The 18884-nt window shown below is 38.2% G+C and overlaps 1 protein-coding gene across 1 annotated transcript in view; it reads right to left on the bottom strand.

The window, feature by feature from the left end:
- RGS22 (regulator of G protein signaling 22) overlaps positions 1 to 18884 on the bottom strand; it is a 170053-nt gene that overhangs the window by 4728 nt on the left and 146441 nt on the right. The window contains exon 24 of the mRNA XM_057531906.1: positions 16945 to 17043. Coding sequence (XP_057387889.1) covers positions 16945 to 17043 — 99 coding nt within the window. The remainder of the gene's footprint in view (positions 1 to 16944; positions 17044 to 18884) is intronic.

Genomic DNA, 18884 nt, shown 5'->3' with positions numbered 1-18884 from the left:
TTTATCTCTGGGCTTTCTATCCTGTTCCATCAATCTATATTTCTGTTTTTGTGCCAGTACCGTACTGTCCTGATTACTGTAGCTTTGGAGTATACTCTCAAGTCAGGGAGCCTGATTCCTCCAGCTCCGTTTTTCTTTCTCAAGATTGCTTTGGTTATTTGGGGACTTTTGTGTTTCCATACAAATTGTGAACTTTTTTGTTCTAGTTCTGTGAAAAATGCCATTGGTAGTTTGATAAGGATTGCATTGAATCTGTAGATTGTTTGGGTAGTATAGTCATTTTCACAATGTTGATTCTTCCAATCCAAGAACATGGTATATCTCTCCATCGGTTTCTATCATCTTTAATTTCTTTCATCAATGTCTTATAGTTTTCTGCATACAGGTCTTTGTCTCCTTACGTAGGAGTACTCCTAGGTATTTTATTCTTTTTGTTGCAATGGTAAATGGGAGTGTTTACTTAATTTCTCTTTCAGATTTTTCATCATTAGTGTATAGGAATTCAAGAGATTTCTGTGCATTAATTTTGTATCCTGCTACTTTACCAAATTCATTGATTAGCTCTAGTAGTTTTCTGGTGGCATCTTTAGGATTCTCTATGTATAGTATCTTGTCATCTGCAAACAAGTGTCAGTTTTACTTCTTCTTTTCTAATTTGTATTCCTTTTATTTCTTTTTCTTCTCTGATTGCTGTGGGTAAAACTTCCAAAATATGTTGAATAACAGTGGTGAAAGTGGGCAACCTTATCTTGTTCCTGATCTCAGTGGAAATAGTTTCAATTTTTCACCATTGAGAACGATGCTGGCTCTTGGTTTGTCATATATGGCCTTTATTATGTTGAGGTAAGTTCCCTCTATGCCTACTTTCTGGATGGTTTTTTTTATCATAAATGGGTGCTGAATTTTCTCTAAAGCTTTTTCTGCATCTATTGAGATGATCATATGGTTTCCATCCTTCAGTTTGCTAATATGGTGCATCACATTGATTGATTTGTGTATATTGATGAATCCTTGCATTTCTGGGATAAACCCCGCTCGATCATGGTGTATGATCCCTTTAATGTGCTCTTGGATTCTCTTTGCTAGTATTTTGTTGAGGATTTTTGCATCTATGTTCATCAGTGATATTGGCCTGTAGTTTTCTTTTTTGGTGAAATCTTTGTCTGGTTTTGGTATCAGGGTGATGGTGACCTAATAGAATGAGTTTCAGAGTATTCCTGCCTCTGCTATATTTTGAAAGAGTTTGAGAAGGAGAGGTGTTAGCGCTTCTCTAAATGTTTGATAGAATTCGCCTGTGAAGCCATCTGGTCCTGGGTTTTTGTTTGTTGGAAGATTTTAAATCACAGTTTCAATTTCAGTGCTTGTGATTGGTCTGTTTATATTTTCTATTTCTTCCTGGTTCAGTCTCAGAAGGTTGTGCTTTCTAAGAATTTGTCCATTTCTTCCAGGTTGTCCATTTTATTGGCATATAGTTGCTTGTAGTAATCTCTCATGATCCTTTGTATTTCTGCAGTGTCAGTTGTTACTTCTCCTTTTTCATTTCTAATTCTATTGATTTGAGTCTTCTCCCTTTTTTTCTCGATGAGTCTGGGTAATGGTTTATCAATTTTGTTTATCTTCTCAAAGAACCAGCTTTTAGTTTTATTGATCTTTGCTATTTTTTCCTTCATTTTTCATTTATTTCTGATATGATCTTTATGATTTCTTTCCTTCTGCAAACTTTGGGGGGTTTTTGTTCTTCTTTCTCTAATCGCTTTAGGTGTAAGGTTAGGTTGTTTATTTGAGATGTTTCTTGTTTCTTAAGGTAGGATTGTATAGCTATAAACTTCCCTCTTAGAACTGCTTTTGCTGCATCCCATAGGTTTTGGGTCATTGTGGTTTCATTGTCATTTGTTTCTAGGTATTTTTTGATTTCCTCTTTGATTTCTTCAGTGATCTCTTGGTTATTTAGTAGTGTATAGTTTAGCCTCCATGTGTTTGTATTTTTTTACATATTTTTTCCTGTAATTGATATCTAGTCTCATAGCTTTGTGCTCAGAAAAGATAGTTGATATGATTTCAATTTTCTTAAATTTACCAAGGCTTGATTTGTGACCCAAGATACCTATCCTGGAGAATGTCCCATGAGCACTTGGGAAAAACAGTGTATTCTGTTGTTTTTGGATGGAATGTCCTATGAATATCAATTAAGCCCCTCTTGTTTAATGTATCATTTAAAGTTTGTGTTTCCTTATTTACTTTCATTTTGGATGATCTGTCCATTGGTGAAAGTGGGGTGTTAAAGTCCTCTACTATGATTGTGTTACTGTCGATTTCCCCTTTTATGGCTGTCAGCATTTGCCTTATGTATTGAGGTGCTCCTATGTTGGGTGCATAAATATTTACAATTGTTATATCTTTTTCTTGGATTGATCCCATGATCATTATGCAGTGTCCTTCTTTTCTCTTATAATAATCTTTATTTTAAAGTCGATTTTGTCTGATATGAGTATTGCCACTCTGCTTTCTTTTGATTTCCATTTGCATGGGATATCTTTCTCCATCCCCTCACTTTCAGTCTGTATGTGTCCCTAGGTCTGAGGTGGGTCTCTTGTAGACAGCATATATACGGGTCTTGTTTTTGTATCCATTCAGGCAGTCTATGTCTTTTGGTTGGAGCATTTAATCCATTTACATTTAAGGTAGTTATCGATATGTATGTTCCTATTACCATTTTCTAGATTGTTTTGGGTCTGTTATTGTAGGTCTTATCCTTTTCTTGTGTTTCCTGCCTAGAGAAGTTCCTTTAGCATTTGTTGTAAAGGTGGTTTGGTGGTGCTGAATTCTCTTAGCTTTTCCTTGTCTGTAAAGGTTTTGGTTTTCCGTCAAATCTGAATGAGATTCTTGGTGGGTAGAGTAACCTTGGTTGTAGGTTTTTCCCCTTCATCACTTTAAATATGTCCTGCCACTCCCTTCTGACTTGCAGAGTTTCTGCTGAAAGATCAGCTGTTAACCTTATGGGGATTCCCTTGTATGCTATTTGTTGCTTTTTCCTTGCTCCTTTTAATATTTTTTCTTTGTATATAATCTTTGATAGTTTGATTAATATGTGTTTTGGCTTGTTTCTCCTTGGATTTATCCTGTATGGGATTCTTTGTGCTTCCTGGAGTTGATGGACTATTTCCTATTCCATATTAGGGAAGTTTTCATCTATAATCTCTTCAAATATTTTCTCAGTCCCTTTTTTTTTTCTTCTTCTGGGACCCCTATAATTAGAATGTTGGTGCCTTTAATGTTGTCCCAGAGGTCTCTGAGGCTGTCCTCAATGCTTTTCATTGTTTTTTCTTTATTCTGCTCTGTGGTAGTTATTTCCACTATTTTATCTTCCAGGTCATTTATTCATTCTTCTGTCTCAGTTATTCTGCTATTGATTCCTTCTAGAGAATTTTAAATTTCATTTATTGTGTTGTTCATCATTGTTTGTTTGCTCTTTAGTTCTTCTAGGTCCTTGTTAAACGTTTCTTGTATTTTCTCCACTCTATTTCCAAGATTTTGGATCATCTTTACTATCATTACTCTGAATTCTTTTTCAGGTGGGCTGCCTATATATCCTTTTCATTTGTTTCGTCTGGTGGGTTTTTACCCTGCTACTTTGTCTGCTGTGTATTTCTTTGTCTTTTCATTTTGCTTAACTTACTGTGTTTGGTGTCTCCTTTTCGCAGGCTGCAGATTCGTAGTTCCCGTTATTTTTGGTGTCTGCCCTCAGGCGTAAGGTCGGTTCAGTGGGCTCTGTAGGCTTCCTGGTGGAGGGGACTGGTGCCTGTGTTCTGGTGGATGAGGCTGGATCTTGTCTTTCTTGTGGGCAGGACCACGTCCGGTGGTGTGTTTTGGGGTGTCTGTGAACTTATTATGATTTTAGGCAGCCTCTCTGCTAATGGGTGGGGTTGTGTTCCTGTCTTGCTAGTTGTTTGGCATAGGGTGTCCAGCACTATAGCTTGCTAGTTGTTGAGTGGAGCTGGGTCTTAGCGTTGAGATGGAGATCTCTGTGAAAGCTTTCACCGTTTGATATTATGTGGGGCTGGGAGGTCTCTGTTGGACCAATGTCCTGAACTCGGCTCTCCCACTTCAGAGGCTCAGGCCTGACACCCGGCTGGAGAACAAAGACCCTGTCAGCCACTCGGCTCAGAAGTAAAGGGAGAACAAAAAAGAAAGAAAGAAAGGAAAAAATATAATAAAAGAAATAATGTTATTAAAATAAAATTTTTTTATAATTATTAAAAATTAAAAAGTAATTAAGAAAAAGCAGGAAGAGAACAACCAAACCAAAAAACAAATCCACGAATGATAACAAGCACTAAAAACTATACCAAAAAAAAAAAGGACAGACAGACCTGTAAGACAAATGGTAAAAGCAAACCTATATAGACAAAATCACACAAAGAAACATGCACATACATACTCGCAAAAAGAGAAAAAGGAAAAAATATATATATAAAAATAAAAAAGGAAAAGAGCAACCAAATCAATAAACACATCTACCAATGATAATAAGCTCTAAATACTAAACTAAAGTAAACATAAAACCAGAAACAAATTAGATGCAGAAAGCAAACCCCAAGTCTACAGTTGCTCCCAAAGTCAACCGCCTCAATTTTGAGATGATTTGTTGTCCATTCAGGTATTCCACAGATGCAGGGTACATCAATTTGATTGTGGAGATTTAATCCGCTGCTCTTGAGGCTGCTGCGAGAGATTTCCCTTTCTCTTCTTTGTTCGCACAGCTCCTGGGGTTCAGCTTTGGAGTTGGCCCCGGCTCTGCGTGTTGGTCGCCTGAGGGTGTCTATTCCCCACTCAGACAGGACAGGGTTAAAGGAGCGGCTGATTAGGGGGCTCTGGCTCACTCAGGCCGGGGGGAGGGAAGGTACGGAACGTGGGGCGAGCCTGTGGTGGCAGAGGCCGGTGTGATGCTGCAACAGCCTGAGGCGTGCCATGTGTTCTCCCAGGGAAGTTGTCCCTGGATCACGGGACACTGGCAGTGGGGGGCTCCACAGGTTCCTGGGAGGGGTGGTGTGGATAGTGACCTGTGCTTGCACACAGGCTTCTTGGTGGCTGCAGTAGCAGCCTTAGTGTTTTATGCCCGTCTCTGGTGTCTGTGCTGATATCCGTGGCTCGTGCCCATCTCTGGAGCTCGTTTAGGCAGTGCTCTGAATCCCCTCTCTTCACGCACTCCGAAACAATGGTCCCTTGCCCCTGAGGCAGTTCCAGCCTTTTTACTGTACTCCCTCATGGCTAGCTGTGGTGCACTAGCCCCCTTCAGGCAGTGTTCACACAGCCAACCCCAGTCCTCTCTCTGGGGTCTGACCTCTGAAGCCCGAGCCTCAGCTCCCAGCCCCCACGTGCCCTGGCAAGTGAGCAGACAAGCCTCTCAGGCTGGTGAGTGCTGATTGGCACCAATCCTCTGTGCGGGAATCTCTCCGCTTTGCCCTCTGCACCCCTGTCGCTGCACTCTCCTTGTGGCTCTGAAGATTTCCCTCCACCCATCCCTGTCTCTGCCAGTGAAGGGGCTTCCTAGTGTGTGGAATCTTTTCCTCCTTCACAGCTCCCTCCCAGAGGAGCAGGTCCTGTCCCTATTCTTTTCTCTGTGTTTTTCCTTTTCTCTTTTGCCCTACCCAGGTACCTGGGGAGTTTCTTGCCTTTTGGGAAGTCTGTGGTCTTCTGCCAGCGTTCAGTAGGTGTTATGTAGGAGTTGTTCCACATGTAGATGTATTTTTGATGTATTTGTGGGAAGGAAGGTGATCTCCACGTCTAACTCCTCTGCCATCTTGAAGGTCCCTCATTGTGACTTAGATTTGCATTTTCCAATGGTTAGTGATGTTGAGCATCTTTTCATGTGCCTGTTGGCCACCTGTATATGTTCTTTGAAAAAATGTCTATTCAGGACCTCTGTCCCATTTTTTACTTGGGTTGTTTGCTTTTTCAATATAGAGTTGTATGAGTTCTTTGTATAGTTTGGATATTAACCCTTTGGATATATTGTTTGCACATATCTTCTCCAATTCAGTAGGTGACCTTTTTGTTTTGTTGATAGTTTCCCTCACTGTGGAAAAGCTTTTTAGTTTGATGTACTGCCATTTGTTTATTTTTGCTTTTGTTTCCTTTGCCTAAGGAGACATATCCAAAAATTTTACTAAGACAGGGGATAGAGCTCAGTGGTAGAGCATTTGACTACAAAAATTTTACTAAGACAGATGTCAAAGAATGTACTGCTTATGTTTTCTTCTAGAAGTTTTATGGTTTCAGGTCTTATATTTAAGCCTTTAATCTATTTTGAGATTATTTATGTATATGGTGTGAGAAAGTGGTCCAGTTCGATTCTTTTGCATGTAGCTGTTCAGTTTTTCCAACAACATTTAAAAAAAATATTTATTGATTTATTGATTTAGGCTGCACCGGGTCATAGTTGCAGCATGCAAACTCTTAGTTGTGCCATGCATGAGGGATCTAGTTCCCCAACGAGGGATTGAACGTGGGCCCCCTGAATTGGGAGCACAGAGTCTTACCCACTGGACCGCCAGGGAAGTCCCAGCACAATTTGCTGAAGAGGCTGTCTTTTCCACATTACATATTTTTGCCTCCTTTGTTATAGATTAATTGGCCATATCAGTGTGGAATCATTTCTGGGCTCTTTACTTGGTTCCATTAATATATGTGTCTGATTTTGTGCCAGTACCATACTGTTTTGAAAACTGTAGCTTTGTAGTATAGTTTGAAATGAGGAATGTGTGATATCTCCTGTTTTTGTTCTTTCTTAAAAGTGTTTTGGCTATTCGAGGTCTTCTGTGTTTCTCAAAAATTTTAGAATTATTTGTTCTATTTCTGTGATGAATGCCATTGGTATTTTGATAAGCATTGCACTGAATCTGTAGATTGCCTGGGTATGTGGTCATTTTAACAATATTAATTCTTTCAATCCATGAGCACAGTATATCTTTCCATCTGTTTGTGTCATCTTCAATTACTTTCACAGGTACCTTGTAGTTTTCTGAGTACTGATCTTTTATCTCCTTTGTTAGATTTATTCCGAGATATTTTATTCTTTTGAATGTGACTGTGAATAGGTTTTCATTTCTCTTTCTGGTAGTTTGTTGTTATTGTGCAGAAATGCAACAGATTTCTATAGATTAATTTTGTATCCTGCAACTTTACTGAATTCACTGATGAGTTCTAGTAGTTATTTGGTGGTGTTTATAGGATTTTCTACATATAGTATCATGCCATCTATAAACAGGGACAGTTTTCCTTCTTCCTTCCCAATTTGGATTCTATTTAGTTCTTTTTCTTGCCTAATTGCTGTGGCTAGGACTTCCAATACTATATTGAATAAAAGTGACCAGAGTGGGTATATTTGTCTTTGTCCTGATCTCAGAGGAAATGCTTTTAGCTTTCCAACACTGAGTATGATGTTAGCTGTGCACCTGTTATATATAGCCTTATTATGTTGAGATATGTTCCTTTATACCCACTTTGTTGAGTACTTTTATCATAAATGTGAATTTTGTTAAAAGCTTTTTCTTCATCTATTGAGATGATTATATGATTTTTATTCTTCAGTTTGTTAATGTGGTGTATCACATTGATTGATTTGCAAATACTGAACCATCCTTGTATCAGTGGGATAAATGCCACATGATCATGGTGTAAGATCCTTTTAATGTATTGTTGAATTTGGTTTCCTAATATTTTGTTGAGGATTTTCGCAGCTACGCTCATCAGTAATATTGGCCTGTAATATTTTCATGTGTGATATCTTTGTCCAGTTTTGGTATCAGGGTGATGCTGGCCTCATAGATTGAGTTGGGAAGCATTTCTTCCTCTGCAATTTTTTGAAATAGTTTGAGAAGGATAGGTGTTAACTGTTCTCTAAATGTTTGATAGAATTTAAATGTGAAACCATCTGGTCCTGGAACTTTTTTTTTTTTTAACATCTTTATTGGAGTATAATTGCTTTACAATGGTGTGTTACTTTCTGCTTTATAACAAAGTGAATCAGTTATACATATACATATGTTCCCATATCTCTTCCCTCTTGCATCTCCCTCCCTCCTGCCCTCCCTATCCCACACCTCTAGGTGGTCACAAAGCACAGAGCTGATCTCCCTGTGCTATGCAGTTGCTTCCCACTAGCTATCTATTTTACATTTGGTAGTGTATATATGTCCATGCCACTCTCTCACTTTGTCACATCTTACCCTTCCCCCTCCTCATATCCTCAAGTCCATTCTCTAGTAGGTCTGTGTCTTTATTCTCATCTTGCCATTAGGTTCTTCATGACCTTTTTTTTTTCCCTTAGATTCCATATATATGTGTCAGCATACTGTATTTGTTTTTCTCTTTCTGACTTACTTCACTCTGTATGACAGACTCTAACTCCATCCACCTCACTACAAATAACTCCATTTCCTTTCTTTTTATGGCTGAGTAATATTCCATTGTATATATGTGCCACATCTTCTTTATCCATTCATCCGATGATGGACACTTAGGTTGCTTCCATGTCCTGGCTATTGTAAATAGAGCTGCAATGAACATTTTGGTACATGACTCTTTTTGAATTATGGTTTTCTCAGGGTATATGCCCAGTAGTGGGATTGCTGGGTCATATGGTAGTTCTATTTTTAGTTTTTTAAGGAACCTCCATACTGTTCTCCATAGTGGCTGTATCAATTTACATTCCCACCAACAGTGCAAGAGGGTTCCCTTTTCTCCACACCCTCTCCAGCATTTATTGTTTCTAGATTTTTTTGATGATGGCCATTCTGACTGGTGTGAGATGATATCTCATTGTAGTTTTGATTTGCATTTCTCTAATGCTAGCCCCAAACTTCCACTCCATTCCTCCCCCACCCCCCCTTCCTTGGCAACCACAAGTCTGTTCTCTATGTCTGTGAGTCTGTTTCTCTTTTGTAGATAAGTTCATTTGTGTCATATTTTAGATTCCACACATAAGTGATATCATATGGTATTTGTCTTTCTTCTTCTGACTTACTTCACTTAGTATCATAATCTCTAGGTCTATCCATGTTGCTGCAAATAGCATTATTTCATTCTTTTTTATGGCTGAGTAGTATTACTTTGTATATATGTACCACATCTTCTTTACTCAACTGTTGATGGACGTTTAGGTTGTTTTCAGGTATTGGCTATTGTAAATAGTACTGCTATGAACATAGAGGTGCCTGTATCTTTTTGAATTATTGTCTGCATATATGCCCAGAGCTGGGATTGCTGGATCACATGGCAACTCTATTTTTAGTTTTTTGAGGAAACTCCATACTGTTTTCCATAGTGGTTGTACCAACTTACATTCCCACCAACAGTGTAGGAGGGTTCCCTTTTCTCCACACCCTCTCCAGCATTTGTTATTTGTAGATTTTTTTTAAATGATGGCCATTCTGACTGGTGCGAGGTGGTACCTCATTGCAGTTTTGATTTGCATTTCTCTAATAATTAGAGATGTTGAGCATCTTTTCATGTGCCTGTTGGCCATCTGTATGTCTTCTTTGGAGAAATGTCTGTTTAGGTTTTCTGCCCATTTTTCAATTGGGTTGTTTGTTTTTTTGTTGTTGAGTTGTATGAACTGTTTGTATATTTTAGAAGTTAAGCCTTTGTTGGTTGCATCATTTGCAAATATTTTCTCCCATTCCATAGGTTGTCTTTTCCTTTTGTTTGTGGTTTCCTTTGCCATACAAAAGCTTGTCAGTTTGATTCACTCCAATTTGTTTATTTTTGCTTTTATTTCTATTGTCTTGGGAGACTGACGTAAGAAAACATTGCTATGATTTATGTCAGAGAATGTTTTGCCTATGATCTCTTCTAGGAGTTTTATGGTGTCTTATGTTAAAGTCTTTAAGCCATTTTGAGTTTATTTTTGTGTATGGTGTGAGGGTGTGTTCTAACTTCATTGGTTCACATGTGACTGTCCAACTTTCCCAACAGCACCTGCTGAAGAGACTGTCTTTTTCCCATTGTATATCCTTGCCTCCTTTGTCAAAGATTAATTGACCATAGGTGTGTGGGTTTATTTTCTGAGCTCTCTATTCTGTTCCATCCATCCATATGTCTGTTTTTGTGCCAATACCACGCTGTTTTGATTAATGTGTCTTTGCATCCCATACAGTTTTGAGTGTTGCATTTCCATTTTCATTTATCTGGAGGTATTTTCTAGTTTCCTCTTTGATTTCTTCATTGACCCATTGGTTTTTTAGTAGATTGTTGTTTAGTAGATTGTTGTTTAGTCTCGTTTCATAACATTTGTTGGAGAAAATACTTGATATAATTTCTATCCTCTTAAATTTGTTGAGACTTGTTTTGTGGCCTAACATGTGATCTATCCTTGAGAATGTTCCATGTGTGCTCAAAAAGAATGTGTATTCTGCTGTTTTAGGATGTAATGTCCTGTAGATATCTATTAAGTCCAACTGGTCTATTGTGTTATTTAAGACCACTTATGCCATATTGATTTTCTTTCTGGATGATCCGTCCATTGATGTAAGTGGACTACTCCTACTATTATTATATTATTGTCAATTTCTCCCTTTAGGTCTGTTAATATTTGCTTTATATATTTAGGTGCTCCTGTATTGGGTGCATATATGTTAACGCGTATACTGTTCTCTTCTTGTATTGATCCTTTTATCATTATATAATGCCCTTCTTTTTCTTTTGTTATAGTCTTTATTTTAAAGTTTATTTTGTCTGAGTATTGTTACTGGAAATTTGTCATTTCCATTTGCATGAAATTTCTTTTTCCATACCCTCACTTTCAATCTGTGTGTCTTGAGCTCTGATATGAATCTCTTGTAAGCAACATGTAGCTGGATTTTTTTTTAATCCAATCAGCCACCCTATGACTTTTTATTGGAGTATCTAGTCCATTGACATTTAAAGTGATTATTGATAAGTATGTACTTACTTTGTTACTTGTTTTCTGATTGTTTGTGTAGTTCTTATCTTTTCATTTCTTCTTTTAGTTTATTCTCTTGTGGTTTGATGATTTTCTTTAGTGGTATGCTTGTGTTCCTTTCTCTCCAATTTCTGTGTATCAATTGTGGGTTTTTGATTTGTGGTTTTAATGGGGTTCATATATGCTGATGTAAAACTGTATCTATTTGTTTTAAACTGATAGTCATTTAAGTTCAAACATATTCTAAAAGCTCTACATTTTTTACTCCCCTCCCCCACGTTTTGTGTTTTTGATTTCATATTTAACATCTTCATGATTATCCCCTGTTTATTTAGTTATAGTTGATTTCACAAGTTTTGTCTTTTAATCTTCATACTAGCTTATTTAGGTGGTTGATCCACCGCCATTACTATATATTTGACTTTATTAGTGGGATTTTTCCTTTTCTATAAACTCTTCTTGTTGTAGCCTTTTATTTCCTCTTAGAGAAGACCCTTAAACACTCCTTTTAGGGCCAGTTTCGTATTGAGAAACTCTTTCAGTTTTTCTTTGTTTGATAAGTTCTTTATCTCTCCTTCAGTTCTGAATGATAAACTTTCCGGGCAGATTATCCCAGGTTGTAGGTGTTTCCCTTTCAGCACTTTAAATATATCATGTCATTCCCTTTTGGCCAGCAAACTTCCTGCAGAAAAATTAGTTGATTGCCTTATGGGGTTGTATGTGACTTTTTTCTCTTGCTGCCTTTAAAAGTTTCTCCTTATCGTTAACTTTTGCCAATTTAATTATGATGTCTTGGTGTGGGTCTCTTTGGGTTCATCTTGTTTCGGACCCTCTGTGTTTCCTATATCTGTATATCTATTTCATTCTTCAGGTTTGGGAAATTTTGAGCCATAATTTCATGAAACACATTTTCAATCCCTTTCTCTCTTCTCGTTTTGGGACCCATATAATGCGAATGTTAGTACGCTTGATGTTGTCTTAGAGGTCCCTTAAACTGTCCTCATTTAAAAATTGTGGTTTTCTTTTTCTTGTTCTTATTGGGTGATTTTCATTTTTCTCTCTTCCAGGTCACTTATGCATTCTTTTGTATCACATAGTCTCCTGTTAATCACTTGTAGTGTGTTTTTCATTTTAGGCATTGTATTCTTCAGCTCTGACTGGTCCTTTTTTACATTTTCTAGTCCCTTGTTAAAATGTTCACTGTGTTTTCCATTATTTTCACAAGTTCAGTGAACATTCTTATTACTAATGCTATAAACTCTCTATGTGGTAAATTATTTATCTGTTTCATTTTTTTTTTCAGAGTTTTTTCTTGTTCTTTCATTTGAGACAAATTCCTCTGTCTTCTCATTTTAACTTTTTATATCTCTATGAAATTAGGTGAAACAGTTTACCTATCCTGGTCTTGAAGGGGTGTCCTTTTATGGGAGTGTCCCTATGCAGTCATCATGTGCCCAGTGGTTTGGTGGGAGAGCTGGATATGAAGTGAGCACAGGTCACGTCTTCCCCCAGGTTGCTGTGGCAGCTATCACCTTTGTGGACTGCAGCCAGCACCAGGTATAAGCAAGGGCCTCTCCTATGCTCAGTGTCCATCACCACCCTATTGGGGTGGGGGTGGGTCCAAAGTTGCTGGAGCAGAAGCACTGAGGATCAGGTCTGAGCTGGTTCCTTTCCCTCTAAGTGTGCACTCTCCTCCCTCCTGACAATGGCACCTTCACCTTAGAGGGAAAGAGCACCAAACAAAGAGGGGCCAGAGCAGGTTCCTAGTGCAGGCTGGGGCATGTGCTGGGATGGCCATGGGAAACTGGCCAGAGCCCTGGGTAGTTTCAATCTGCTTCCTCCACCTTGTTTTCTGAGTAAGCAAGCATGAGTGGAGTCTAGGTTTCTTACAGCCCTCCAGTAAGTCCTGCTGGTTTTCAAACCAGCTAAGGGGACTTGTCTTCCTGATGTTGGGTCTCAGAGCTGGGGTTCCCAATATGTACGTTGAACCCCTTACTCCCCAGGGAGGATCTCTGAGCCCATGATATCCCCCTCCTCTTCTGTGTCTCCTTCTAGGGGTGCAGGTCCTGACCTGATAGCTTCCCCTCACTTCCTACCTGACTCTGTAGATCTTTTCTTACAGCTTTGGTTGTAGAACTGTCTTTCTACAAATCTAGTTTGTTCTCACAAGTAGATGTATTTTTGATGTATTCGTGGGGGACCTGAGTTCAGCATCCTCCTACTCTGCCATCTTGATCTCCCAATCAAAAGTAATTTTTGATTGGTATGTTTTTATTGCCATTTTATTATTTGTTTTGGGGTTGTTTTGTAGTTCATTTTCTTTCCTTTCTTCTTCTTTTGTTCTCTTCCTTTTTTATTTGATGACTACCTTAATGTTATGTTTGTATTCCTTTTTCTCTTTGAGTGTGTACCTGTTATAGATTTTTGGTTTGTGGTTACCATGAAATTTATATATAGCAATCTCTCTCTGTATATGTTTATCTTATGCTGCTGATCTCTTAAGATCAAATGCATTTTAACGACCCTGCATTTTTTACTGCTCCCTCCAAATTTACTAGTTATGACTCCATATTTTACATCATTTTGTTTTTTGTATCCCTTAACTACATATTGTGGCTAAAGATGATTTTATGACTTTTATTTTTTAACTTTCCTACTAGCTTTATAAGTGGTTAATACACTACCTTTACTATATATTTGCCTTTAACAATGGTATTTTTCCTTTTGTAATTTTCACATTTCTAGCTGTGGCCTTTTCTTTTCCATGTAGAGGAGTCCCTTTAACATTTCTCGTAAGGTTGGTTTCGTGGTGCTAAACTCTTTTAACTTTTGCTTTTCTGTAAAACTTTTGATATCTCCTCCAAATCTGAATGAAAGCCTTGTTGGGTAGGTTGTAGGTTTTCCCCTTCATCACTTTAAATATATCATGCCATTCCCATCTGGCCTGTAGAGTTGCTGCTGAAAAGTCAGCTGATAGCCTAATGTGAGTTCACTTGTACATAACTTGTTGCTTTTTCCTTGATGCTTTTAATAGTCTCTTTTTATGTTTAATTTTTGCCATTTTATTTTATTTTATTTTATTTTATTTTATTTTATTTTAGGTAAGAAGTGGGTTTATTTAGAGAGAAACACACTCCATAGACAGAATGTGGGCCATCTCAGAAGGTGAGAGTGGCCCTGGGAGAAACACATTCCACAGACAGAGCGCAAGCCATCTCAGAAGGTGGGAAAGGCCTAATTTTTGCCATTTTAAATAGAATGTGTCTTGTTACAGTCCTCTTTGGTTTGATCCTGTTTGGTACTCTCTGTGCTTCCCAGACCTGGATGTCTGTTTCCTTTCCCAGGTTAGAGAAATTTTCAGCTATTATGTGTTCAAATAAGTTCTCCACCCCTTTCTCTCTCTTTCTTCTCCTTCTGGGACCCCTATAATGTGAATGTTAGTGTGGTTGATGTTGTCCCAGAAGTTTCTTAAACTGTCCTCATTAAAACATTTTTTTTCTTTTTTCTTTTCCACTTCAGTGATTTCCACTATTCTGTCTTTCAGTTCACTGATCTGTTCCTCTGTATCATTTTGTTGATTTCTTCTAGAGTATTTTTAATTTCAGTTATTGCATTCTTCAGCTCTGTTTGGTTCTTCTTTATATTTTCTAACTCTGTTAAAAACTTCTAACTCTGTTCATCCATTCTTCTCCCAAGTTCTTTGAGCATCTTCATGATCATTATCTTAAACTCTTTATTGAGTAGATTGCTTATCTCCACTAGTTCTTCTTCTGGAGTTTTATCTTATTCCTCTGTTTGGAACATATTTCTTTGTCACCTCATTTTGCCTATTCAGTTTTATTTCTATGCATTTTGTAGGTTGGTTATGTTTCCTGATATTAGAGAAGTGGTCTTATGTAGGAAACATACTATGGGGTCAGAAGTGCACTCCTGTCTGGTCACCAGACCTATATGATTTAGGGATGCTCTCTCTGTGGACTGCCTGGGTCCTTCTATTGTGGCAGGCTGACTGCTACAGGTGTGCTGGTAGGTGTGGCTGGCCCCGTCTGGTTGGTTGCCAGGACCTGCCTTGTGTAGGGGCTGTCAGCCACTGGTAGGGGGGCTAGGTCCTGGCACAGCTGGCTGCAAGGTCAGGGCAGTCCTGGTCTTGGTCCACCGGTTGGCAGGACTGGGTCATGAGACTGGTTTTGGAGCTAATGTAGGCTTGCTGATTGGTGGGGCTATGACCCAGGGCATCCCAGGATGGTGCTGGTCTACCAGTTGGTGGGTTAGGTCTTACAGCTGGCTGTGGGGCTGCTGTGGTCTTGGGGCTGTCTAGGCCATTGATGTAAATTTTTAAACTCCCTGGCCCTAGGTTGGTGGGGCAGGGATGTGAGTGTTTTCGTGTACTATTTCTCAGTGAATCAATGTTGAAAAAGTTTTATAGATTTCTTGACAGCTATTCAGTCACATTTATACATTCAATTTGACTATGAATTTAGGTGCTTAGGAAAGATCCAAGTTTTTTGGGGGTGGGTAGTTATGCTTTTGGATCAATTACCATTCTTCAGTGTGCAAAATCTACCTGAAACAGATGCATATACAGAGCAGCCACACTTGCAAAATCATACTGTATTATTATTTTACCAATTACTAGAGTAATTCAACATGTGTACCTTAATAGCAATAATAATAATAATAATTTATATTTATAAAATGCTTTTGGTTTTCAAAAACTTTTTAGTTTCTTACAAAAGTCTTGAGATATATGACAGGATATCACCACCATCACCATCATCATCATCATCATCATCATCATCATTCCTTTCTCTCTCTTTCTCTTTAACAGATAAGGAAACAGGCTCAAAGGAGAAGTGATTTTTTTTTTAGGCTTCAAAGTAATACTGACTTGAAAGTGACAGAGTAAAAATTAGAAGCCTAGTATCTCTAATTCCACATCTCCTCCCTTTATTTTTACACAGTGTTTCTAAAACTTAATGCTAGTCGTTTGCTAATAAATGTACTTCCAAATGGCATTATTAGGTATCACACACTTTTAGACATGTCTTTTTCAATATACGGTTCCACAAAATTGGACATTTCTCTTCTCTTAATAATAGCTTTGTAGTCTATTGGTTATCTTAGCTGGGTAGCTGAACACATTTGACATTCTCAAGTATCAAAAAGATTGTTTCTTAAGCTAGTATTATCCTATGATACAAACAATTTCAATACCAGTCTTTAAAAATGGACATAAACTTATGAAATTTCTGGGACATAATATTAATGTATGTTATACATGTAAGTATAAACATAAAAACTCTACATGTGGGCTTCCCTGGTGGCGCAGTGGTTGAGAATCTGCCTGCCAATGCAGGGGACACGGGTTCGAGCCCTGGTCTGGGAAGATCCCACATGCCACGGAGCAACTGGGCCCGTGAGCCACAATTACTGAGCCTGCGCGTCTGGAGCCTGTGCTCCGCAACAAGAGAGGCCGCGATAGTGAGAGGCCTACGCACCGCGATGAGGAGTGGCCCCCGCTTGCCACAACTAGAGAAAGCCCTCGCACAGAAACGAAGACCCAACACAGCCATTAAAAAAAAAAAACTCTACTATTAGTTGATGATGATGTATTAGTCAATTTTATGACCACTTTAAAGATTTAAAAAACTGAAACTAGAATGTGACATTCTTTCTTTTCTTGACCCAAGAAGATATCAACCGATATATATTCTCTTATTCTATATCATTATCTCTTTTCCAATAAGATAGTTATTTCAACTTCTGCCACTAAAATCTTCTTCATATGTATCAAGAAATCATTTCCCCTGATTATGTTGTCCAGGATCAGCTGAAATTTTAATGTTCTCTGAAGGCTCAAGAAAATTCTCTTCCAATCTCTCTTAGTGATATAATTTTAGCCTCATTTTCAAACAAACACAACTTTACTACTATAAAATGACTCAGTTATTGCATTCTGCTATCCAATGCTCTACAGAAGAAGTGATATCTTTCCTGCTTACCTGTCGGCCGTATGCTTGCAGGCCTAAACCTGGGTCACTGATTAAAGTGGCTGTTTTGATAGCAGATCCTGAAGTACTTGGATATTGTTTGATTCCATCCTGTAATTATATTAAATTAAATTATTCCAAAAAAGGGGTAACACTATATTAACATAAACTTACAGTTCAGAAGTCATAACATTATATGAAAAAGTATTTTGTGGTAAGCACCACACCACAAGGTTTCATCAAGTCAATGTCATGAATATGACATATTCTACTGTTATGATCTTTAATTTCTTTCATACTAATATAAAAATATTAAAAAATAAATGAGAGAAATTACAAAGTAGAATGTAATCATCACCCCCAAATTCTAGCTTCCAAGAAAAACCACTACAAACATTTTCATGAACATCCATCCAAACTTCTCACTAGACAAATGCTTAGATATAATCTATAACTTGAATATTGATATTTTATTACCTAAATTTCATATAAATGGAATCACACTATATAAGCTCTTTTAAAATCTGCTTTTTCATGAAAAATATCATGAAAACATTTCTCTGTGAATAAAGAAAGAACAGGAATATAAGGGCAGGGTCTTTGTATCATTCACCAAGTATGCCTACTGCAGAACACAGAGTATATACTTAAATATTTGTTGGATGATGGAATGCATAAATTATATCATCATTTTCACTGGATGAATGGTCTTTTTAAAAAATTTTATTTATTTAATTTTATTTTTGGCTGTGTTGGGTCTTCATTGCTGCACACGGGCTTTCTCCAGTTGCAGCGAGCAGGGGCTACTCTTCCTTGCTGTGCGCGGGCTTTTCATTGCGGTGGCTTCTCTTGTTGCGGAGTACGGGCTCTAGGCACGCGAGCTTCAGTAGTTGTGGCACGTGTGCTCAGTAGTTGTGGCTCTCGGGCTCTAGAGCGCAGGCTCAGTAGTTGCGGCACACGGGCTTAGTTGCTCCACAGCATGTGGGATCTTCCCCGACCAGGGCTTGAACCAGTGTCCCCTGCATTGGCAGGTGGATTCTTAAGCACTGTGCCACCAGAGAAGCCCTGAATGGTCTTATACACTCAAATATTTGTTGAATGATTAAAGAATAAACTACATTATCAGTTCAACAGGTGAATAATATTCTAGTAAAGGAATGTACCATAGATGATTTAACCAATACCTGAAATTTAAGTCATTTAAAATTTTTACTATTATAAACAATGCTGTATACAAACATCTTTCTGCTTTTTAAAAATTCTCTCCTTTAGAATAAATGTTTAGAAGTCTATCTGCCGGATTAAAAAGAATGAACATTTTAAACAATAAAAGTTGTCAAAATGCCCTTCAGAAACAAAGCACCATTTTACACTTTCTCCAATAATGCATGAATTTGCAGGCCTCTTCCTCATACCCTCAACCAACACTGGATATTTTCTTCTTTGCCAGTCTGCATGTCTTTGGTTACGAGTGAGGTTGAACACCTTTTAATGCTTTTAATCATTTGTATTTCTTTTGAGAATTGCCTGTTGATGCCCTTTGCCCTATTTTTTTGTTGAGTATTTATGATTTATTTTTATAACATATCATACACTTTGTTTTCCCAATTTGTCTTTTTTTTTTTTTTTTTTTAAAGGATTTTCTTATTTATTTATTTATTTATTTATTTATTTTTGGCTGTGTTGGGTCTTCGGTTCGTGCGAGGGCTTTCTCCAGTTGCGGCAAGCGGGGGCCACTCTTCATCGCGGTGCGGGGACCGCTCTTCATCGCGGTGCGCGGGCCTTTCTCTATCGCGGCCCCTCCCGTCGCGGGGCACAGGCTCCAGACGCGCAGGCTCAGCAATTGTGGCTCACGGGCCCAGCTGCTCCGTGGCATGTGGGATCTTCCCAGACCAGGGCTCGAACCCGTGTCCCCTGCATTAGCAGGCAGATTCTCAACCACTGCGCCACCA

The sequence above is a fragment of the Balaenoptera acutorostrata genome, chromosome 17, assembly GCF_949987535.1.
Source record: "Balaenoptera acutorostrata chromosome 17, mBalAcu1.1, whole genome shotgun sequence".
Lineage (NCBI taxonomy): Eukaryota > Metazoa > Chordata > Mammalia > Artiodactyla > Balaenopteridae > Balaenoptera > Balaenoptera acutorostrata.
Note: the sequence above shows the minus strand (reverse complement) of the source record. Positions and strands in the feature narration are given on the sequence as shown.